At 43.1% G+C, this 25,612-nt stretch overlaps 1 protein-coding gene across 3 annotated transcripts; it reads left to right on the plus strand.

Moving 5' to 3' along the window:
• The first annotated feature begins 35 nt into the window (after positions 1–35).
• Positions 36–22,721, plus strand: nat9 (N-acetyltransferase 9 (putative)). Of its 3 annotated transcripts, none has more exons than XM_033044543.1 (6): positions 36–62; positions 9,545–9,654; positions 11,876–12,016; positions 13,816–13,875; positions 15,641–15,735; positions 22,269–22,721. In XM_033044543.1, the coding sequence occupies exons 2-6, from the start codon at positions 9,558–9,560 to the stop codon at positions 22,434–22,436; spliced, it is 561 nt and encodes a 186-aa protein (XP_032900434.1). In that variant the 5' UTR covers positions 36–62; positions 9,545–9,557; the 3' UTR covers positions 22,437–22,721. The 3 variants fall into 3 exon arrangements, with proteins under 3 accessions (XP_032900434.1, XP_032900432.1, XP_032900433.1); XM_033044541.1 differs by lacking the exon at positions 36–62 and adding an exon at positions 3,044–3,186; XM_033044542.1 differs by lacking the exon at positions 36–62 and adding an exon at positions 5,765–5,808.
• The last annotated feature ends 2,891 nt before the right edge of the window (positions 22,722–25,612 follow it).

The raw sequence follows: 25,612 nt of genomic DNA on the forward strand, positions 1-25,612 counted from the left end.
AATGAAATTCTTGCTTGGAACTTGAACTTGAACTTGAATAGGTAAAGATACAAAGTGCTGAGGTAACTAACTCAACAGCATCTTTGGAGAACATGCATAGACGACGTTTCTTGTCGGGACCCTTCCTCAGATTGTTTGCATGTGCGGGAAGAAAACTGGAAGAGAGGAGGGGCGAGGGTTGGCGAGTGATACACTAAGATCTTTGCACATGAGGGGGGTGACAGGCGGACGATTGGACAAAGGCCGGAGATGAAAAGACGAAAGGTGTGAGACAAAAGGGTTGAAGAGAAATAGGTGTAAGTCCAGGTGGATCACGGGGGGGGGGGGGGGTGGGGTGGGGTGGGGGGAGGGATGGGGAGGAGAGATGGGGAGGAGAAGGAGTTTCTAGTTAACTAAAACTGAAGAATTCAATGTTCATATAGTTGGACCGTAAACCACCCAACCGGAATATGAGGTGGAGTTCATGTGGTTTTATGTGGCCTCACACTGGTTAGCAACTGGGAGATCCAGTAGTCTTTGCCAAACATTTCGCCGATCACTTGTATTCGGTTCGCCAAGCCCCGAATCGCGACTGTACTGCTGAGTACTTGTGCTTGATCAGCCAAGGTTTATTGGATCTGCGGTTTGCTAACCATTTTAACTCCTCTTCACCAATCCTATTCTGACCTTTCTGTCCTCAGCCCCTTCCATTGTCAGAGTGAGGTCATATGCAAACTGGAGGAACAGCATCTCCCAGTCCACTTGGGTAGCTTACAACCCAACAGCACAGTATGAACATTGAATACTCCAATTTTAGGGAACTACAAACCCCACATCCCTTTACCTCCCGCCTCTCCCTTTCTCCATTTCATTTCAGCTACCCTCTGCCATCCTCTATGTCCCACCTGGACTCGTACTTATTGCTCCCCTTCCACCTACATTCCATCATCCAGTTTCACAGTTCGGAACTCTTTAATCATTTTGTCTCGCGCTTTCATCTTTGAAATTTGTCCAACCGAGTGCCTATTAACCCTGCCCCCCACTCCATTATCCTCCAACCCTCCCCAAAAATCAATCTGAAGAAGAATCCTGACCCGAAATGTCACCTATCCATTTTCTCCAGAGATGCTGCCTGACCTACTGAGTTACTCCAGTGCTTTGTATCATTATCCAAGCATGTCTTTTTTTGTAAACCAGCACTTGAAGTTCCTCGTTTGCGAAAGATGCCTTGACCAGATTGGAGGAATTGGCACTGCAGGGAGCAGATCTTAGTCCGACGTAAGGAGGAGGTATTGGAAAATTGCCTGTCAGATTCATCCCTCCACCAAGCAGTTAACCTGCCATTAAAAGTGGATTGTAAAGATTTAAAAAAAAAGAAATGCTGGAAGCAGCAACAGACCAGGCTTTTTCTGTGGAAAGAGAATTGAAACAGATGTTTCAGGTCAAAGATATTGCTTTAAAAAATTCATTTGAAATATTCAAGTAAAATAGTAAGTTTGTTTATGATCACCTTCGTGACTCTGAGTCTTAAATTACTCACACCCCATATAATGTTATTGAGTAACATCACGTCGTCCTAAATTACTCACACCCATATAATGTTATTGAGTAACATCACGTGGCCCGAATGTAGGTACAGGCACAAACATCTATAAATACAGAACTTGGAGCAGGGCAGGACGTCTCATTCTTTCAATTATTTTCTACCATTTAATATCGTCATGGCTGATCTGACTGTAACGCCCAACTCCACATTCCAATGTAGAGACAGAGAACTGCAGGTGCTGGATAATACCAAAGTTAGATACAAAATGGTGAAGTAGCTCAGCGGGTCAGGCAGCATCTGGATATAAGGAATAGGTGACGTGCCGAGTTGAGACGAAGAAAGGGTCCCGACCGGAAACGTTACCCATCTTTTCTCTCCAGAGATGTTGCATAACTCACTGAGTTACTCCAGTATTCAAAAGGGAACTGCAGATGCTGGAATATCGAAGGTACACAAAATTGCTGGGGAAACTCAGCGGGTGCAGCAGCATCTATGGAGCGAAGGAAATAGGCGACGTTTCGGGCCGAAACCCTTCTTCAGACTGAAGAAGGGTTTCGGCCCGAAACGTCGCCTATTTCCTTCGCTCCATAGATGCTGCTGCACCCGCTGAGTTTCCCCAGCAATTTTGTGTACCTTTGAGCTACTCCAGTACTTGTCTTTCCTATGTTCAGAGAATCTTTCACCTGCTTCCTTAGAAAAAATCGATGACCTTTTGACTTAAAATGCTCAGTCTCTGTTTCCACTGCCATTTGATGAAGAGAATTCCATAAATACATGGCTATGTGCGAGAAAAATAAAGCCTCATTCACCTGGCACGCAGTCTGAACGGTCTCAACCCGAAATGTCACTCATTCCTTCTCTCCAGAGATGCTGCCTGGCCTACGGAGTTACTCCAGCATTTTGTATCTATCTTCGGTTTAATCCAGCATTTGCAGTTCCTTCCTTCACATTACTACAGCTGTTTGTGTTTATCTTTGGTGTAAACCACCATCTGTAGTTCCTTCCTACACATTACTCCAACACGTTGTGTCTATATTCGGTGTAAACTAGTATCTATAGTTCCTTCCTACACATTACTCCAGCACGTTGTGTCTATCTTCGGTGTAAACTAGCAACTGAAGTTCCTTTGTACACATTACTCCTTAATTTTGTGTCTATCTTCCGTGAAAACCAGCATATGCTCTGACAGTCCTCTGACGGAGCGCTGAATGTATGTATTTATGTATGTATTGTTAGATCTATGTACCACTGTATGTAGCACGTTAGTACCTGCACTGTTGTAAAGCTCTTTGGTCAACGAGAGTTTTTAAATGTGCTATAGAAATAAAATTGACTTGACTTGACTTGATATGCAGTTCCTTCCTACATATTACTCCAGCACTTCGTGTTTATCTTCCGTGTAAAACCAGCATCTACAGTGCCTTAATACACACCACCCCATCATTTTGTGTCTGTCTTCAAGTCGCATCATCGGTTGGTTCCAAATCGGCGCATGCGTATCAGGGCGGGTTGGGGAGTCGGGCGCTGGTGCCACGGCGCATGCGTGGCGCTGCCGAGCAGGTGCCCGGGCGGCGGTTGGCGGGGATGCGGCTGAATGAGGACGTGGCGCTGCTGGGCCAACTGGCGGCGCTCGTGCCCTACCGTGCGCTGCACGTAGCCAGGTGGGAACGACGGCCGGTGAAGAGGGGCCGGGGCGCGTTCACGTCCCGCAGGGTTAGGAGCTGGTGCGCGCTCACGGCCGGGGTGGTGGGGGGGGGGTCAGTGCGCGCACACGGTCTGAAGTGTTTGGAGTCAGTGCGCGCTGACCCGTGGAGTTAGGAGTCGGCGAGCGCTCGCTGGTTACCCGCAAGATTAGGGAGCATATATATATTCTTATGTCACCATCAGTATTAATGATCCAATCATGTTTGCACGGTGTATAGGTAGCAATGTTACAAAATTTTGAGATTTAAAAAATCAAGTCTGCAATTTATCCCATCAGATAAAGCATAAAAATAAGTTTAATTTGACACCTAATTCACTTTCATATCTCAAGTATTTAAAAAGTTATGGCCATTTTCATACTCGGTAATGAGCATCTTGTTCCCTATTGATTTTCTATGGACATAACAAAAAAGCTGTGATCGTGAACAGTCAAAAGCCCATAACTTTCTTAAAAATTAAGAGAACTGAATGAAATTTACAGTTATCATAGATTGAAGCATTCTGAAACAAATATAAAATAATCTTACTTGGATGACCTGAAATTAAAGCATATAATTAGTTAGTTACCTAATTGTAGCTAATTTCAGACTTCAATTACTAGATCTAAACATCTATCCATTTCTTAATAAATGATTAACATTTTTAAATAGCCTAAATGTCCAAATAATATTCACAAATAATTCACAATAAAACATGATTTTTAAATCTCATTTACATTAATTTATAGGGTGATTTCACGAAAGGTCACTGGAGCGTAAATCCCCACTCACGTGACCGAAAATTTTAACTGTGGGACAAGCGTCACTTCCGGTACATGTTAGTGGATGGGAAAGCACGCACTTTCACACCCGTTAAAAACATCGAAAACGGCCCGTTTTTGAGCTGCAATTTACGGAGCCGGTCGGGGTGACCATGAGGAACAGCTACCTAAATTTACAGTCCAAAAAAAAGATAGAAACTAAGGTAAATACAAGAGCGAGCTGAAGGTGTAAACAAGGCGGAAGTGATAGCGGACTTTTTTCTTGGAGATTTAAAGATCCAAAATATCGGGAATTATCGCGTTTGCTCGATGCATTTCATCAAAAGTGGCATTATTGACTTTTTATCTTTATTCATTTGTTATATGAAAAGTATTAAAAGTTAGAAACCCGTCAGTAAAATTGCAAAATCGCCCATGGTTCTCAGTTGGGTTTTAACATGCAAAATGAAAACGCTTCTGAAGCTCCATTTACCATTTAAATAATCGTAAGCTTGCATCTCAGTAAAATTTATTTCAAAACGCATTGATAGTTTACGATTATTTAAATGGTAAATGGAGCTTCAGAAGCGTTTTCATTTTGCATGTTAAAACCCAACTGAGAACCATGGGCAATTTTACTGACGGGTTTCTAACTTTTAATACTTTTCATATAACAAATGAATAAAGATAAAAAGTCAATAATGCCACTTTTGATGAAATGCAGCGAGCAAACGCGATAATTCCCGATATTTTGGATCTTTAAATCTCCAAGAAAAAAGTCCGCTAGCACTTCCGCCTTGTTTACACCTTCAGCTCCCTCTTGTATTTACCTTAGTTTCTATCTTTTTTTTGGACTGTAAATTTAGGTATCTGTTCCTCACGGTCACCCCGACCGGCTCCGTAAATTGCAGCTCAAAACCTGGCCGTTTTCGATGTTTTTAACGGGTGCGAAAGTGCGTGTTTTCCCATCCACTAACATGTACCGGAAGTGACGCTTGTCCCCCAGTTAAAATTTTCGGTCACGTGAGTGGGGATTTACGCTCCAGTGACCTTTCGTGAAATCACCCTATAGACCAAATGGAAGGAATTTAGTGTTCAATTGCTGTAAATAAATGCCCATTTAAATCAGCTTTCCAGTGGGATCCTGTGAACGCGCTGGTTTAGAACGTTCACATTGCGGTAGATTTGTGCCGCCAAATGCCGAGAAAAATACTGCGGGATATAATGGGCCCAAAATGAGCTACTCGCAATATTAAACCTTGTATAAAGGGATCATTAGAAGCCCTTTTTAATGTAAAAATATACAGCCTTCCTTCAGTTGTCTGCTTTATGAGACCCTGCGGTTGCTGGTGGTCGCGGGTTTAGAGATTGATTTTTAAACTACTATAACTATTATTCAAGGCCTTTAAAACTAATAATAGCTTTTGCGACGGGGTCTTTCAGCGATTTTTCGTTAATAATTAACAAGACTGAACATCTTCAATTTGAACAGCCTAGAGAAAATCGCGTTTTAAACCCGCCCCCTCTAAACGGCGCCAAAATCGCGCACACCTGCAGCGACAGATTTTCAGCGACGCTTCAGGTAGGCTTTGCAACATACCTAGTATAGGAAGGTTGCACGGCAGTCGGGTCATACGACCCATGACCCGCACTGTTGCCACGCAACGCCAACTGGAGTACACGCGGTGAACTGCAGGTAAGCATTCACCATGGATTCCAGTGTAGCGGGCCCGTCTTCTGTCCCAGCATCCGGACTCCACGCTGACTGATTCCACACTCGCGGACCCCGGGCCGTCTATCCCCGCGGGGTGGGGGGGGGCATTTTGGCGTTTTTTAACAGGTAAGAAGGTACTGTTTCGTGTGTTAACAGTGTATAGGGTGATTTCACGAAAGGCCACTGGAGCGTAGATCCGCACCCACGTGACCGCAAATTTTAACTGGGGGACAAGCGTCACTTCCGGTACATGTTAGTGAATGGGAAAACACGCACTTTCACACCCGTTAAAAACATCGAAAACGGCCAGTTTTTGAGCTGCAATTAACTGTACCAGTCAGGGTAACCTTGAGGCACAGCTACCTAAATTTACAGTAAAAAAAAAAGATAGAAACTAAGGTAAATTCAAGAGGGAGCTGAAGGTGCAAAAACGGCGGAAGTTGATAGCGGACATTTGCCGTGGAGATTTAAAGATCCAAAATATCGGGAATTATCGCGTTTGCTCGCTGCATTTCATCAAAAGTAAGGCATTATTGACTTTTTATCTTTATTCATTTGTTAGATGAAAAGTATTAAAAGTTAGAAATCCTTCAGTAAAATTGCAAAATCGCCCATGGTTCTCAGGTGGGTTTTAACATGCAAAATGAAAACGCTTCTGAAGCTCCATTTACCATTTAAATAATCGTAAACTGTCAATGCGTTTGGAAATAAATTTTACTCAGATGCAAGCTAAGGAATGGGATAATTGTCAGCTGTTAGTTGGACAAAATCAGGAGATTTTATTATTTGCCAAAATATATTTCTCAATGTTTCTTGTTTAAAGCCTGCACAATCACCCAAACTACTTATTTATTTATGTCGCAATGTGAGTACAAACTTCCCCAAGCCCTGCCTTGCAATCACAGTGGGCACTGCATTGAGAAATATATTTTGGCAAATAATAAAATCTCCTGATTTTGTCCAACTAACAGCTGACAATTATCCCATTCCTTAGCCTGCATCTGAGTAAAATTTATTTCCAAACGCATTGAGAGTTTACGATTATTTAAATGGTAAATGGAGCTTCAGAAGCGTTTTCATTTTGCATGTTAAAACCCACCTGAGAACAATGGGCGATTTTGCAATTTTACTGAAGGATTTCTAACTTTTAATACTTTTCATCTAACAAATGAATAAAGATAAAAAGTCAATAATGCCTTACTTTTGATGAAATGCAGCGAGCAAACGCGATAATTCCCGATATTTTGGATCTTTAAATCTCCACGGCAAATGTCCGCTATCAACTTCCGCCGTTTTTGCACCTACAATACAATACAATACAAATTTATTGTCATTTGAGCCCCAGTGAGACTCAAACGAAATTTTGTTTCCACGGCCATACAAACAAAAACAATGTCCTACAGACATACACACAATTAAGTTCACACAAACATCCATCACAGTGAACCCACTGTGTTGGAAGGCAAAGTCTTTTCTCTCCCCTGCTCTCAATTTCTCTCGCGATGTCCAAGCCCCAGGCGGGTGATGCTAAGTCCCACGGCCATTTTAGGCCGCGCGGGGCGATTTACGGCCCCGCTCCCGGTCTAGAAGTCTCGAAGTTGGAGCCCCCGGTGGGCGCTGTAATGTCCCACGGCCATGAAGCCGTGCCGGGCGATGTACGTCCCCGCTTCAGCTCCCTCTTGAATTTACCTTAGTTTCTATCTTTTTTTTTTACTGTAAATTTAGGTAGCTGTGCCTCATGGTCACCCCGACTGGTACAGTTAATTGCAGCTCAAAAACTGGCCGTTTTCGATGTTTTTAACGGGTGTGAAAGTGCGTGTTTTCCCATTCACTAACATGTACCGGAAGTGACGCTCGTCCCCCAGTTAAAATTTGCGGTCACGTGGGTGCGGATCTACGCTCCAGTGGCCTTTCGTGAAATCACCCTATAGGGGGGTTGCACGTAAGGTCACTGGTTCATAGGGCTCGACGCACAGTGCCGCTAAATCCAACTGGAAGACATCCGTCACATATGTTATTAATGCTAGAAACGCGTACTTTCCAACCTGTTAAAAACTGCCAAAATGTTGAATTTTTGCGCTGAAAAAAATTGTGGGGGTCGTGGTAAGTGTGAGAGACATGTACCCAACTTTAGAATTCCAAACGTGAAGCGAAATGAAGGTATAGAGAAGCGAGAACTGAAGGGACTACAGCAGCTAAAGTGCTTGGTAAACATTGAAAATATTGGGATTTATCGCGTTTGCTCACTGCATTTCATCAAGTAAGGCATTATTTGTGTTTTTTCTTGTCCTTTGGTATCTAAAAATTCTCAGAAGTGATAAATCTGGCTGTACATTTTTCTTCAGATGCGTTTTCATTTTATATGTAAAAACCCACGAGAACCATGGGCGATTTAAAAACAAAATAGCCAGATTTATCACTTCTGAAACTTTTTAGATGCCAAAGGAATCAAGAAAAAACACAAATAATGCCTTAGTTGATGAAATGCAGTGAGCAAACGGCCAATGTTCGCCAAGTATTCTGGCTGTTGTCCCTTCAGCTCCTGCTTCTATCTACCGTCATTTCTCCTCACTTTTGGAATTCTGAAGTAGGCTAAATGTCTCACACGCTTATCCCGATTTCCATAATTATTTACAGCACAAAAAATTGACAATTTCAGCGGGTTTTAACGGGCCCGCTACGCTGGAAACAATGGTAAGTGCCTACCTGCAGTACATCGCGTGTAATCCATTTGGAGTAGCGTAGCAACAGTACGGGTCATGGGTCGTGACCCGACTGCCGTGAAACCTCCCTAAACCGGAAGCTGCCATGTCCTCCAGATGGATTGAGCTGCTCCGTGTGTCACGCCCTTTGACCCGATGACCTTACATGCAACCCCCCCCACCCATAAGTCACCTGGACCAGATAAACTACACCCCAGAGTTTTGAAAGAGGTAGCTGTAGAGATTGTGGCTGTATAATCTTTGAAGAATTATTCGAGTAAGAAGTGGTTCTAGAAAACTGCAACGTGCTGTTTAAGAAGCGAGCAAGGCAAAAGATGGGAAACTATAGGCCGGTTTGCCTGACTTCAGTGGTTAGTTATTAATAATGTCCATTATTAAGGTTGTTTCCAAGTACTTAGAAGCACATGATATAATAGGCCAAGGTCAGTATGGTTTTGTGAACGGCTGATCTTGGCTGATCATTCTTTTGGATTATTTTAGGAAGTAAATAGCAGGATAGACAAACGAGAGTCAGTAGATGTGCAGGAAGGAACTGCAGATGCTGGTTTAAATCGAAGACACACAAAAAGCTGGAGTACTCAGCGGGACTCCTTCCGAAACGTCACCCATTCCTTCTCCAGAGATGCTGCCTGTCCCGCTGAGTTTCTGAGAGACAGTAGATGTTTACCTGAATTCAAGTTTGCATGACTGCTGACTTTTACATTGTCTGCAGAAGAATCTTTTTTGATAACGAATCAGAATAATGCCTGAGCCAGATGATCGACTAGACTAAGTGCTTGGGATCTCTGCAGAGACTATTGATGACCAGAACTTGGAAAATAGTTCATCATATTGTAAGTGGAAAATTAGACTAAATCTCAATTATAGAATCACTTATTTCACTTGTGGAGGAGAGTAACCTTAACTTTGGACTACAGTATAAATGCAGTGCTAGCAAAGTGATCTGGTTTACTTAGATCATACGGCAGAAGCGGAATTAGGCCATTCAGCTCATCACTTCTCACACATTTTCAGTGACTTTCTTGTGATTCACTGTTGCACAGTGCATGGTAGATTATGAGAGAGCAAATCATTTTTCTTCTGTTAATTGTCATTGATACTCGGCTTTCTGTTCATAATTTATATTTAATTGGATACAGGTATCATCAGTGGATGAAATCAGAAGAGTTGCTGAAACTCACAGCTTCAGAGCCTCTTACCCTGGAACAGGAGTATCAGATGCAGATAAGTTGGTGGGAGGATAATGATAGTAAGGGTTTGCTACTTTGCAGGATTACTTGGAATGGCTTCATTTTTGTCATTTGATTTTTCTTTCACTGACCCTACATCTTTTTCAGAACAATGCTAAATTTCTTCTGGCTTATCAATCTGAGGAACGCTGATGCTGGAGAATTGACATGACTCCATGTCATAAACTTTTTCAACCATGTCCCAGTACATGCTTGCTGCTGGCAAGGTTTAGAGATTGCCCATCACAAATTGCTTTTGGTGGTTTGTGAATCATTTTATGGAATCATTACAATCCGTGTACAGTTATTTACGTTTATCTAGATATTAAGGGAATCAAAGTATATAGGGATAGTGCTAAAAAATGGCAATGAGGAAGAAGATCAGTTGTGATCTTAATGAAAGACAGAATAAACTTGAAACGCCAGATGAGAGTTTATTCCTGCTCTAATTCCTCATGTTTTTAGATTGGATAACCTGCATTTTACCCCACCAGTGATAAGGGAATCATAAGATGCTAGAATCCTGAGCAAAAAAAACAACTGCTAGAGGAACTCAGAGGGTCAAGCAGAATCTGTGGAGGGAAATGGACAGATAATATTTTGGGTTGTTAGATTATTTTAGGAAGTAAATAGCAGATTGATAATAATCAACTGTCCACTCTTCTCCATCAGTCTGAAGAGTGGTTCAAACTCAAAAGGTTGAGATCGTGAGTTTAGGAAGTGCTGGTTTTACACCATGCTTTACCAACCAGGCAAACTGTCATGGCAGTACTGGGAAGTGTTGTAGAGTAGAGGAATCTAGGAGTGCAGGTGCATATTCCTTTAAGGTGGCATCACAGGCAGATAGGGTGGGCAAAAAGGCTTTTGGCACATTGGCCTTCATCAGTCAAGATACTGAGTAGAGAAGTTGGAAGGTCATGTTGCAGTTATAAGACGTTGTTGAGGTCGTATTTAGAGTATTGTATTCAGTTCTGGGCATCATGTTATAGGAAAGGTTGTTAAGTTGGAAAGGGTGCTGGGAAGATTTACAAGAATGTTGCCAGGATGAGGGTCTGAGCTTAGGGAGAGGTTGAGCAGGCTGTGACTATTCCCTGTAGTGCAGGAGGATGAGGTGTGATCTTATATAGATGTATAAAATCATGAGAGGAATAGATCGGGTGGGTGCACTGAATCCCTTGCCAAGAGTAGGGGAATAGAGGACCAGAGGGTATAGATTTAAGGTGATGGGGAAAGATTTATAGGAATCTGAGGGGAAAGATTTTATAGGAATCTGAGGGGTAAGTTTTTCATGTAATAGGTGGTGGGTATATGGAAGAAGCTGCTGTGGAAGATAGTTGAGGCAGGGACTATAGCAACGTTTGAGAACAATTAGTCAGGTACATGGAAAGGATAGGTTTAGAGGGATATTGGGCCAAATGCAGGCAAGTGGGACGTGTAGACGGGACATGTTGGTTGGTGTGGGCAAAAAGGGCCTGTTTCCACGATGTATGACTTAAGTAGAAAAAGTGAGAAAGAAGATTTATGCAATGCTTACCTTCATCAGTTGGGGCGTTGAGTATAAGAGTCAGGGAATCATGGGGTTGATTTGAATTTTGGTTACAGAGATAAGAGCCTAGTCTATAAGTGGAAACAAGGAACTGCACATGCTGGTAAATACACAACAGGACACAGCGCTGCAGTGACTTAGCAGATCGTGGATGGGGGATCATGGGTGGTTTTGGATCAAGACCCTTCTTCAAATGACGTTTTGGTCTATAGAAGGATCTCGCCCCGACACGTCACCTATCAATGTTTCTCTGCGATGCTGCCAGACCTGCTGAGGCCAGTCTAAAACTTGTGCTACAAGCAATCTCTGATTGGTTTGTGCAGAGTGCAGTCGAAACAGCACACAAGATATAAAATGTATCACTAATTTGTGTCAAATTGTGTTTCCATCTATAAACCATATTAACCATGGAGTTTTGCCTAGCCCAGGCAAATGGCGATAACAATTAGCATAGTTTAAACTACAAATGCCTTACTTAAAACCTGCTGACTATTTTGTGCAGTTCAGTACTTACTGCTTAAAAGCTATGATAAATACACGTAAAATCTGTTTTTCGAGCAGTTATTGATCTATTTTGTTATTGTTACTCAATCTTACAGAGTAAAAACATTTTGTAAACATGAATGTACAATCTAGTGTGGTCATAACTTTTTTTTAATTATCTGAGCTGATGTGCTTCCTTTGTTTCATTGCAGAATGTACCTTCATAGTGTTGGACAAGGCGAGATGGATGAGTGGTTCATGCACAGAAGAGGATTGCATGGTGGGAGATGTAAACCTGTTCCTTATAGATTCGGAAGACCTCTCAATGGCTGAAATTGAAATTATGATTGCAGGTTGGCTACCACTTAAAGCAGTGTCACTAAGGTTTCATTCATATAGACAATATTCACATAGAATGAGTACAGCACAGGAATGAGCCCTTCAGCCCACAATGTGATGAACATGATGAACTAAACTAAAGTTAAACTGATCTCATCTGACTGTACATGATCCATATTCCTCTATTCCCTGCACCAAATTACATTTGGGCATAATTTGCGGCGTCAAACTGATACTATACCATTGATAGGTCTAATATTTTGGCTACATTTTATACTTGGAAGTTGCTGAAAGTGAGAGTTGAAAATCAGAGGAAAGCTGAGAAGTCTTTAAGCTGCTTCTTTTGAACCAACCAGATGGAAGGGTTGAAGTATGAATTTCAGTTGGTGATTTATAGCAAATAAAGCAGAGGAAAGAAAGGAGAAGGAAACACATTATATTGAGAGAGCATGATTAAAAAATAATGTAATTTTACTTCACACGTTGACTGTTGGAACTTAAGAAAATGTTAGTCATAACTTTTCAGTGTTGTGGAGTTTCAATGACAGGAGTTATGATCAGAATGTTAGAAAATGACTGACAGCAAATCCTATGAATTCATTTAATAATGGCTAGCACTATCTCTTCCTTCGTGGTTTCTGAAGCCAGCAATACTATGCCATCTTCTTCAAGAGTGAATTTATAGCAATTAGTTTGTGTGTGATGTAATTAATAAGGTACAATAGTCGTAAGTGTCTGCTTGAGAAAAAAAGATCATCGTGTGCGGAAAAGATTGCTTTCTTGACTTGCTGAGTTATGCCAATGCTTTGTGTCATTTTGGCTTTGGTATAGAAATTATTTGGAAGTCCATAAAATTTGTAGTAGCATTCAATGGTCTTAACTTCGAGTTAAACGTTGCCCCTGATCTTTAGGAACGGATATAGTGTATGATTTAATTGCCTTTTCAGATTGGCTCCTGTAGAATGTGAACATTTTTTCTTCTTTCTACTTCCTCCTTGAAGATCTCTTTATTTTTTTTAAGCATCTTTTTAAGAGGAGCAGCCAAGCTCTATAACATACAAGTTAACTGACTAACTATATTTTCAGCCACTGACAAGTACTGGCTGGATTAATTGTCATGAGCATGCAGTAGCACATTAGTTTACATATTGTATCCAAACATATGTTTTTGAATTCAGCCTCAATTGTGTCCACTTAATCTCTGAAAAATAATTCCAGATGGTGCATTTCTGGGACGCTGTATTGGGAGAACAGCTTTTGTACTGTTCTGCGCTAGAATGATGGCTTTGAAACCCTTCTGCCATATTCACATAATCTTCAGGGCCCTTGTGTGAAATAAGTGTGAAATGAAGCGGTTTTACAAGTATACTTTAGTTGTACAAGTGCACTTTATTCTGCATTCCACACATGGCATCAGTGTACTGTATTCTCTGTTGCACGCGGTTTAGTTTTTAACGATAGTTTAGAGATGCACAGGCCATTGAGTCCGCGCCGACCGCTGATCACCCCTGTACTAATTGTAACCCACATTCTAGGGACAATTTATAGAAGCCAATTAACCACCAAGTCATTGGAATTTGAGAGGAAACTGGAGGACCACAATTGTGGCTGAATTCAGAAATAGATGTTTGGATAATGATGTAAACTAATGCAGACCTGGAGAAAACCACATGGTCACAGGGAGAACTGAGAGACAGCACCCGTAGTCAGGATAAACCCAGGTCTCTGGTGCTTTAAGGCCGCAACTCTATCGCTGCGCCACTGTACTGCCCTAATTAATAATGATATTCAATACTGTGTTTTTTCTTTTTAGAGCCTGGTTATAGAGGAAAGGGTTTTGGCAAAGAGGTGACAATGATGATGATGTATTATGGTGAGAAACTGCACTCACTAATTTTGTGCCCATCTCTAACACCTGATCATAAAAGTAAATTAACTGTTTCGTAGTGAAATAAAATGTGAATCTGAAAGGCTGATGAATTTGTAAGTACATAAGAGTCAATAGAGTAAAGTAATTGGGGAATGTGAAAATGTTCACAGTATGAAGTCTGAATCTTTAGAACAGAGATGGCAAGAGGAAATGTATTTTGCTAACCTGGAAAATGCATTCAAGGCAAAGCTTTTACTTATATTCAATGTTTATTAACTTTAACAAGAATCTGGCATGCCCTGTCTATCTCTAGCATGTACTTCACGTTAACCACTCCAACAAACTGACAGTCATTCTTTCAATCTTGCCGTATGGATAACCATGATTCTTATCAGGGCCAGTACAATCTCTTCCTCACCTCTAGTGCTGTGTAGCTAATGTAACCCCACTTTTTAAGAAAGGAGGGAGAGAGAAAACGGAATTATAGACAAGGTCCCATACAAGAGCTTAGTGAGCAAAATTAGAGCACATGGTATTGGAGGTTGGGTATTGACATGGATAGAGAACTGGTTGGCAGACAGGAAGCAAAGAGTAGGAATTAACGGGTCCTTTTCAGAATGGCAGGCAGTGACTAGTTGGGTGCCGCAAGGCTCGGTGCTGGGATCCCAGTTAATTACAATACATATTAACGATTTAGACAAAGGAATTAAATGTAACATCTCCAAGTTTGCGGATGACACAAAGCTGGGTAGCAGGGTGAGCTGCAAGAAGGATTCTATGAGGCTGCAGGGTGACTTGGTTAGGTTGGGTGAGTGGGCAGATGCATGGCAGATGCAGTATAATGTGGATACATTTGAGGTTATCCATTGCTGGCAAGAACAAGAAGGCAGAATATTATCTGAATGGTGTTAGATTAGGAAAAGGGTAGGTGCAACGAGACCTGGGTGTCCTTGTTCATCAGTCAATGAAAGTAAGCATGCAGGTACTGCAGGCAGTGAAGAAAGCAGATGACATGTTGGCCTTCGTAGCGAGAGGAGCCTTTCCTATCTGTCTAACCTATCCACCTTTATCTGTACCTGTCCAAATGTCTTTTAAATTTCATTATAGTACCTGCCTCAACTACCTCCTCTCGCAGCTTGTGCGAAAAGGGTTGCCCCTCGCGTCCTATTAAATCTTTCCCCTCGTACCTTAAACCTATATCCTCTGGTTCTTTATTCCATTACTCTGTGAAAAGACTCTGTGCATCTACTTTATCTATTTCACTTCATGATCTTATAAACCTCCATAAGATCATGCCTCAGTCCACCCCCTGACTCTTTGGTCTTTAAACAAAGACCTTCATCATGGCTTTTACAATCTTCTCTTGTCGCATCCTATAGATCACATCAGGACTTTGATGAATTGGCCTTTAAATGACTACCACTTGTCACTTGAGTAGAAATACTCTGTAACACCACCACCAGTAATCTAAATTCTGCCAAATCGGGTCACCTCAAAGGTGACTCGGGACCTAATTCTGTGCTCCTTTCTGTTTAATATCTGTATTTTGTGTCAACCACATCAGGGCTAGGCAAGCTTTTGCTTATCAGCAACAGAATATAACCCATCCTTGCATGTGTCTGAAAAATAGGCTCTGTCCTATTTGAGATTCCTGTTAGTTGGGCCTTTGACGTACTTTGAACAAGTCTTGAGGCTTATTGTAAAACCAATCCAAATATTGGTTATGTGCTGGATATGTATTTTAGCTTTGCTTTTACTTCATTTCCAGGAGTGACTCAGCTGCAGATTACAAAATTCCAAGCCAAAATCAACCTGGAAAATACAATCAGCATTGCCATGTTTCGAAATATGCACTTTGAAGAGGTATGGAAAATCTCCTGTGCGAACATTTCACACTAACTAACCAACTGGACTGAATGCTCATGCTCCATTCACCAACAAGATCTGGATAACAATAGTGGGTGGCAGCTATCATTTAATTAATATTTCAGTTCTACTACATGAGTCGATATAACATGGAACTTTCTAGCTCATCTCAGTTCAAAATTGGAAGGAGTGAGTCCAGCTGGTGGGTGTCAATTGACTTTCAGATTGTGGCAACTTCGGCAGAAGAGAAACTCTTCACACAGTAGAAATTGGAGTGGAAACACTGCCTAATTTTACTTCGGAGTCACGTGAGTGACTACGTGAAGAACCCGACAGTACGCATGCGTGTCATATCGCTTCACGCATTGCGAAACGACAGGCGGGGTGGAGCGTTCCCCCGCAGCGGTAATTTTGAAACCGAGACCGCAGGTAAGTGAATTACTCTGCAGTCGTTTTTTGTTTCCCGCGCTGTTTTTTACAGGGGGAAACTGGATAAAAATAGAGTCCACAAGGGCTGCGTCTAAAGCTGGCTGGGGAGGACCGCGGAGTTGCGGGCAGCCAGCAGCAGCTGAAGGCACCAGCATCACCATGAGTGGGATCAGCTGTGCCCGACTTAGCACCCGCACCGGCCAGATCAACACCACGGCCGGGCGGGAAGACTACACAGAACAGAGCTGTTGACTCTGACAAGTCAAAACGGCAAGCGGGGGGAGCATTCCCCTGCAGCGGCAAGTTTTTAAAAACCAAGACCGACAGGTAAGGGAATTACTGCGGTCGTGTTTTGTTTCCCGTGTCTGTTTCATACAGGGGGAAACTATGGACAAGAGTCCACAAGGGCTGCACTGGCTGGGAAAAACTGCGGAGTTGCGGGCAGCCAGCAGCAGCTAAAGGCACCAGCATCACCATGAGTGGGATCAGCTGTGCCCGACTTGGCACCCGCACCGGCCAGATCAACACCACGGCCGGGCGGGAAGACTACACAAAACAGAACCGTTGACTCTGACAAGTCAAAACGGTAAGCGAAGGGAGCGTTCCCCCGCAGCGGCAAGTTTAAAACCGAGACCGACAGGTAAGGGAATTACTCTGCGGTCGTTTTTTGTTTCCCGTGCTGTTTTTCACAGGGGAAACTATGGACAAGAGTCCACAAGGGCTGCACTGGCTGGAAAGAACCGCGGAGTTGCGGGCAGCTAGCAGCGGCTGACGGCACCAGATCACCGTGAGTGGGATCAGCTGTGCCCGACTTGGCAACCGCGCCGGCCAGATCAACACCACGGCCAGGCGGGAAGGCCATACAGAACAGAGCCGTTGACTCTGACAAGTCGGACTACAAGAAATGCAGCGGGGACCAGCGTTGCTGGGGCCAAATGGAGCGGCTTATGGAGCAGATGCTCCAACGTGACAGACTCCGGGAGATGGAGTCTAGTCACCATGGGTTATATAAAACACCCACAGCAGCACCTTACGTAGGGCTGCACAGTGCATCTCCCTCGACAGAGGGGAGTACTGGGGGTCAATTCTGGGCTGACCTGAAGAGGGGTTTGCTGAACAAACAACAAGTGTGCAGGGGGTGCAGGAAGGAGAAAGAAGGAGCTCAATGAGGAGGCAAAAACCCTGGGGCTCATAAAGGCGACAACAGGAAGGACCTCCTACACTCAAAGACAGCACCCTTACGCACCCACCAGCAGAGCAAGACAATCAGAAGCTGGTGAAAGCTCAAAGGCCGGACATACAGGACAGCGGTCTTTTTTAGGCCATGGCCCAGAACGGCCTTCGTGGAAAATGCGCAATCCCCAAACCCAAATACCGGAAGTGGCGGCGCTGTGATACAGCTGCGGCTCGCCTGCAGTCTGTCTGTTTTTACTTTTTATGTTGTTTTTTTTTGTCTAGTTTAGTAATTTTTTTGGTTATTAGGTGGTGTTATGTGTGTGGGGGGAGGGTGAAACAGAGCTTTCTGTCTCTCCCTTCGGGGGAATGCGACTTTTTGTCGTATCCCCCTTCTCTTCCCCCGTCTGCGCTGAGGCCTAATGGCGGAGCTGGCGGCCTCCAACCTGCGACCGACCTCGAGGGTCCGGAGGTAGAGCCAGCCAGGACTCACCAACGCGAAGCTGGCCGTCTTCGAGCTGTGGCGACGTCCGGGTAGCGGCACGACTCGGCGCTCCGGTGAGGGCGGACGGTGCGGAGCTGAGACACTCCTGTGCGGCCGGCACGGCTACCGGCTGGAAGGCGCTCCCGTGTGAGCAGCCGTGCGGGGCTGAGACACTGCCGTGTGGGCGGACCGGCTCCCGGCTGGAAGGTGCTTCCGTGGGGGCAGCCCGGTGCGGGGCTGAGACGCTGCCTTGTGGGCGGCCCGGTGCGGAGCGGAGACTGTGCTACGGCGGCTGAGGCGGCGGCGACCTGGATCCGGGGCTCGGCCGCGGGCCAGTGGAGGACAATGTCGGGAGCTCGCAGGTAACAGGCTGGTGCCTGTTTTCCGGAGCACCCGTTGCAACAGCTGCGGGCAGCTTCGACCATCCCCCGGGCCGCGGAGCTTGAACCGCGGGACTGACTTACCATCGCCCGGTGGGGTATCGCCTCGGCGCAGAGGGAGAAGAGGAGGGAAGAGACAGTAACTCTAAGATTTTTGCCTCCATCACAGTGAGGAGGTGTTTGGTGAACTCACTGTGGTGGATGTTAATTTGTGTTTATTGTGTTTTGTTATTATTACATGTATGGCTGCAGGCAACAGCATTTCGTTCAGACCGAAAGGTCTGAATGACAAATAAAGGATTCAATTCAATTCAATTAAATTCAATTCAATTCAAACCCAGACACCGGCGCCTCAACCTCCTCGAAGACTACACAGGAAGAAGTAAACTTTCCATTGGTAACCATGGAGGTAGGTGGGTCTGGTCCCTTACAAATTATAGGAAGTGTGGATAATACACATATCTGTGGGAGATTACACTTCTTTTGGGAGGCATGGAGTGCATTAACAACAGACACTTATATCCTAAAGGGGGTTATTGAAAAAACCCAACACGATTCTCTGGAATTTGTATCTAATATCTTTACCAAAAACAAAAAAGATGGTGGTTGTCGCATCATCATAGATTTGACCAAATTGAATACATTTGTGAAGTATATTCATTTCAAAATGGAAACCTTTGTTACTGCCAAACAATTGATTTCCACAGGCTACTTCATGGCCAGCATCGACCTAAAAGATGCTTACTATTCAGTGCCTATACGGACTGATCACAGACGTTATTTAAAATTCAACTGGATGGGGCAGCTCTGGCAGTATAGAGCTCTACCAAATGGATTAACATCAGCTCCAGGCTGTTTACAAACATTTTGAAACCAGCCCTAGCGTTTCTTCGGAAACAAAAACATATGATCATGGCCTATCTAGATGACATATTAATTGTGGGCTAAACTTTGGAATTAGCCAAACTAGCTGTATCAGCCACCAAACAATTGTTTGAGAAACTGGGGTTTATCATCCATCCAGTTAAATCTAAACTAACGCCTTCCACCATAATGGATTATTTGGGGTTCACTATTGACTCAGTTCACATGTTGGTGACTTTACCAAAGGACAAGGCTACAGTCTTAACTGAGGCCTGCAACAACCTCATTGACATCAGTGAACCATCTATCAGATTGGTAGCAAGGGTGATTGGCAAAAAAGTGGTTGCTTTTCCAGCCACACAATTTGGACCTTTGTATTATCAAAATTTACAAAGGGCAAAAATACAAGCACTCAAAATTAATGCTGGTCATTTCGACGGACCAATGAAGCTACCAATCAAAGCAATTATGGAATAAAAATGGTGGAGGGATAACATTCGGCATTGTTCCAGCCCTATCATTATCAGCAACCCCTCAGTGGTGCTACAAACTGATGCCAGTGTACTTGGTTGGGGTGCTACCAATTCCATCTCCAGCTGTGGAGGTAGATGGAATGCACAGGAGGCATCATTACTACAGACACTTGGCATAAACTACCTGGAAATGTTGGGTGCGTTCTATGGCCTAAAGTCATACTGTTCTGGAATATATATGGATTACAGATTGACAATACCACCGTGGTGGCATATATTAACCATATGGGTGGAATCAAATCGACATCATGTGACAATCCGGCTAATACAATTTGGCAATGGTGTATCCAGAGAAATATTTGGATATCAGCTACTTACCTACCAGGTAACCTAAATTCAGTGGCAGACACCAGGTCACGCAAATTCAATGAAAACATCGAATGGATGTTGGATACAAAAGTATTTGCTGATATTGTAGCATGGTATGCAACACCAGATATCGATCTATTTGCATCTAGACTCAATCACCAGTTACCAAACTATGTTTCTTGGGAACCAGACCCTGGGGCATCAGCGATAAATGCTTTTTCGCTGCATTGGGGGGAAATTGTTTTTCTATGCATTCCCTAATTTCTGCCTCATCAGTCGGGTATTATGCAAAATACAACAAGACTCGGCATCTGGTATTTTGGTAGTGCCCGATTGGCCTACCCTTCCCTGTGATACTCAACATGGACTTAGAACCATGTATCACCATCCTGAAACGACCAGATTTGTTGGTTCATCCCGTAACTGGGGATAGCCATCCATGTCATAATACGACAAACTTATTAATTTGTAGAGTTTAAAGAAACCTCTACTGGAACTGGGACTGACGGACCGAACATTGAACATTATCTCAGCGGCTCACAGGCAGTCCACCAAAAAACAATATCTGGTATACATCAGGAAATGGGAGATATATTGTCACAGAAACAACATCACTTACAGCTCGATGAACATAACGTCTGTTCTGGAATTCCTGGCAGGCCTCCATTATGATGAGGGGCCCATTATTATTACAGTGCCATTAACTGCGCCAGAGGTGCCCTTTCTGCATATCTATGGCGAGGATCAGAGCGTCATTCTGTTGGGACTCACCCCCTGGTAACCAAACTTATGAGGGGAATTTTTAATATCAATCCCCCAAGAACCAGGTACTCTCAAATATGGGATGTGAGTATTGTCCTAACGTTGCTAAGGAACTGGTCTCCAGCAACAGCTCTGTCCCTGCAAAAACTGACGCATAAAACAGTCATGCTGATGGCTTTGGTCACAGCACAAAGGGTACAGTCTTTACATAAGTTAAGGCTGGACAATATGACTTCTTCAACAAGAAATATAACTTTTCATATTCACAAATTAGTCAAACAGAACAGACCGGGACCATCAGGCCTCAAAATAGAATTTAGGGCTTACCCTATAGATGATCGTCTCTGTATAATAAGACATTTATTGTTATATATGGAGAACACCAAAAACATCAGAGGCTATGAGATGGCTACTAATCAGCCACAAGCAACCCCACAAAAAAGTGTCGGTTCAAACTATTTCCAGATGGTTGAAACAGGTTTTAACAACAGCTGGAGTGGATACTAACATATTCAAATCTCATTCCACCAGGGCTGCAGCTACATCGGCAGCTATGGAGTTGGACGTACCGATGGACCAAATCCTGGAGACAGCAGGATGGTCAAGGGAAAAAACGTTCCAACAATTCTACCATAAACCAGTGGTTAAACCTGGAACTTTTGCAGAATCAATTTTAAGTTCTGTAATATGATTTCACCCCATGAAATAGGGGCTGTAATTTGTTGTTAATAACTTTTATCATGGATTTCAATGTCGGATTCATGTTTAAACATGTTAACATAATTCCTCCCTTAGTCAATTAAGGCAGATGTGATGCATGGACTCGTTTCCACGGCATGAAATCACAGAGCTTTGAAATCTTCACGTAGTCACTCACGTGACTCCGAAGTAAAATAGTAAGATTAAACGAGAACTTACCAGTTCGAAGTTTGATCGTTATTTTATGAGGAGTAACGTTGAGGGATTACGTGCCCTCCGCCCCCACCCTTGATCATAAAGTTCAACTGATATCCTCTTCTCTAATCTTACTATGTTCAGTCATTACTGTTATCTGTGATTTCACACCGCTGCTTTGAAGAATGACATGCATGCGTCCTGGCGGGTTCTTCACGTAATCCCTCAACGTTACTCCTCATAAAATAACGATCAAACTTCGAACTGGTAAGTTCTCGTTTAATCTTACTATTAAACTTCGCTCAGGTCAAAGAATGTGACAGCACTTAAAACTCTTCCAGAACCTAACATATAATAGACTAAATAATGCTTGGTTAGTCTGATATAGACTGCATTTCACCTGGAAGTATTTGATGGGCTAAAGAGTCATAAGCACGGAAAAAGGGCCTATAGCCCATCTCCTCCATGCCGACCAAAATGTCCCATCTAAGCTATTACTATTTGCCCACGTTTGACCCATATACCTATAAACATTTCCTATTCATGTACTTGTACAAATTTCATAAATTGAATTTAAGAATATTTTCTTGCTGTTTCACTAAAAGAGTTTATAGTGAACTTTTGATGCAGATGTACTATATCTCTGCTACATCAACATCTTGTGCTGAGTTCTAAGAAGTGTTTTGCTTTTTGACTTTATAGGTTTCAATCAGTCATGCATTCCAGGAAGTGACACTCCAGCTGATGGTGGATAATTGCAGAAAAAACTGGCTCCTCGAACAAATGAATTGGGTGAAGGAGGAGAGGTATAGTGAAATAAAACAGCGGCTGGAAGGGGATATCCAATCGGCTTTTGTGCAACAGCAATGAACACTTACAATGAGGACTGATGACCAAAGAAGTCTATTGCTTGATGGAAAAAAAAAAAGCAGCATAGAAATGGGACCTTTAGCCCACCAAGTCAAACATCGATCATCCCTTCACACTTGTGCCACCTTCACGGCACTCCTACATATGTTTTGAGGAGGTGACAAGGAGATTGATGAAGATAGGGCGGTGGATAATGTATGCATGGATATTAGTAAGGGTTTTAATGTCCCTCTGATCCAGATCCTATGCTGATCCAGAAGATTAAAATGTACGAGATTCACGATGTCTTGGTCGTATGGATTCAGAACTGGCTTATTTATTCCTTGGCTGAATATCTGTGACCAGTGGAATTCCGTAGAGGTTGAATTTAAGGGGAAAGTATACAGTTAATGGCAAGACCCTTAACAGCAATGATGTGCAAAGGGATCTTGAAGTTCAATTCCATAACTTGCTGAAGGTGGCAGCACAAATGGGGTTGTAAAGAAGGTGTATGGTATGCTTGCCTTCATTGCTAGGAGCATTAAGTATAAAAGTCAGGAAGTCATGATGCAGCTCTTGAGGACTTTAGTTAGGCCACATTTGGATTTAAAAAAAAACAGAAAGTAGTGGGGCCTTGGAACATTTTGCCAGGGGTGGTGGTGGAAGTACATACGATAATGGCGTTTAAGAGGCTTTTAGATGGGAGAAAACCACAGCATCTAGAGGGAACCCACGTGGTCACAGAAAGAATGTGAAAACTCCACACAAAACCTGAGGTCAGGATTGAACCCGGATTTCTGGCACTATGAGGCAGCAGTCATGTGTTCCAGAAAGTGACACTCCTGCTAATGGTAACCGCGTTACCGTGCACTGTTGTGTGTTCAAAAGCATATCTTTCTGCAACCAACGGGATATTATGTTAACATGTGGCAGTGAAATGCAGTGTTGCAGTCAAGGTTTTATATGCAATGTCTCACGATGCCTATTCACCCTGATTCCCTGTCCACGTCTAGATGAGGGAAGAACATCATCTCCAGGGTTTTTTTTTTTTTTAAAGTACAGTAGTTACTACTACTGACCCCCTACCTACCCCGCTGACTTATTGCTTGGGGTCATCAGAGCAACAAACTGCGTGGCTGGGAAGATTGCAACTTGGATGTCGACACAGCATTTCCTGGTGGAATCCTATTCTTATGCTCACAGTGAACAGGCTGTGGCATCAGAACATAGAACAGTATATCACAAGTATGGCCACCCACATCATCTTTAAACCTTGACCCTCTCACCTTAAAATATTTGCCTTCTAGGATTTGATTTTTCCCTCCTGGGAAAAATAATTCTGACTGTCTAATTTAAGCCTCTATTTTTACTTTTATACTTTTATCTAGTCTTCCCACAACCTCTGGCGTTCCAGAGAAAACAATCCACGTCTGTCCAACTTCTCCCTGTAGCTTGTGCCTCCCTATTCTGCTTGTTGTGGGGCGACGAGAACTGCACACTTTACTCCAAATGTAACCGAACCAAAGTCTTATGAAGCTACATCATGACTTCCTGAGTCTTGTGCTCAATACCCCGACCTATGAAAGTCAGCATACCATATGCCTTCCTTACCATTCCATCTACTTGTGTTGCCACTTTCTTGGAGCTATGGAATTGGACCCCAAGATCCCTCTAAACATAAATGCTGCCAAGGATCATTCCTTTAATTGTATATTTTCCCTTCAAATTTGACCTCCCAAAGTGCAACACCTCACGCTTAGATTAAACACCATCTGCTATTCCTCTGCCCATTTCTGTAGCTGGTCTACATCATGTTGACAGCTTTCCTCACAGTCACCTCCTCAGAAAACTTGATCAAGTTAGTAAGACAATCTGCTGTGTACAAAGCCACGCTGACTGTCCCTAATGAATCCATTCACTTCCAAATGGGAGTAAAACCTACGCTGAAGTGATATTTCTCGAATAGCTTCCCTACTACTGTCATGAGGTGGTCTGTAATTCTATGGATTCTCTGTACTTCATAAATACAAAAACAATATTAGGTATACTCCCATCTCTAAGGCCTGTGGCTAGAAAAGACAAAAATCTTTGTCAAACCTCTTGCAATCTCATCTCTTGCCACCCTCAATAACCTTGGATAGATCCCATCAGGTCCAGGGCATTTAGTGAGTCAGAGTCATACAGCATGTAAACAGGCCCTTCAGCCCAACTTGCCCATGACAACCAAGATGCCCCAGCTACATTAGTCACACCTGCTTGCATTTGACCCATATCCTTCTAAATATATCCTATCCATGTACCTTTGCAAATGTCTTTTAAATGTTGATATATATTCTGCCACAACTACCTCCTCTGGCAGCTCATTCTGTATAGAAAATAGTTTATACCTACCACCCTCTGTGAAAAAGTTGCCCAAAAGATCCTATTAAATCTTTTCCCTCTCACCTTAAACCTATGCCCTCTGATACTCTTATTTCCCAACTCTAGGTAAAAGACTATATCTACGCTATCTATTTTCCTCATTAACTTATACACCTCTATAAGATCACCCTTCAGCATCCTGTGCCCCAAGGAATAAACTCCTAGCCTGCCCAACTTCTCCCTATAGCTCAGGCCTCAGGAACATTTGACCAATTTCCCTCCTGGGATAAATAAAGTTCTATCCTATCGCAAGTCCTGACAACATCCTTGTAAATCTCAGCACCCTTTCCAACTTAACAACATATTTGCTAAGCAGGGTGACCAAAACTGAACACTTAAATCCTTCAGCTCTATAACACTCCTCTGAGCCCTACCATTCACTGTATAGGTTAATTGTGACGTACTGGTCCCCAACCTTTCCATCGCTCCTTCCAATTTCTGATCTACTACTCTGGTTCCCATCCCCCGCCTCTCTAGTTTATGCCTTCCCGAGTAACAGTAGCGAAGATCCCTGCATGGATCATGGCTGCTTTCCAGTTCATATGCAACCCATCCTCCTTGGACAGGTCACCTCTGCCCTAGAAGAGATCCCAATGGTCTAAAAATCGGAATCTCTGCTCACTGCATCAACTCCTGAGCCATGTATTCATCTGTCCTATTTTCTTATTCCTGCCCTCCGAATCCTGCTTTATAATCTGCCCAACTCCCTATATTCACTTTGCTGGACCTCATCCCTTTGACCCATGTTATTTGGTTTTGGTTGCTTGCCCTGCCCC

Source organism: Amblyraja radiata, chromosome 26, assembly GCF_010909765.2.
Source record: "Amblyraja radiata isolate CabotCenter1 chromosome 26, sAmbRad1.1.pri, whole genome shotgun sequence".
Classification (NCBI taxonomy): domain Eukaryota; kingdom Metazoa; phylum Chordata; class Chondrichthyes; order Rajiformes; family Rajidae; genus Amblyraja; species Amblyraja radiata.

Excerpts from the sequence above, each read along its gene's own strand:
- nat9 (XM_033044541.1), top strand. The coding sequence starts at position 3,065 with ATGCGTGGCGCTGCCGAGCAGGTGCCCGGGCGGCGGTTGGCGGGGATG. Across the intron at positions 3,187-9,544 it reads CGTGCGCTGCACGTAGCCAG|GTATCATCAGTGGATGAAAT; the intron begins GTGGGAACGACG and ends AATTGGATACAG. Across the intron at positions 12,017-13,815 it reads AATTGAAATTATGATTGCAG|AGCCTGGTTATAGAGGAAAG; the intron begins GTTGGCTACCAC and ends TTTTCTTTTTAG.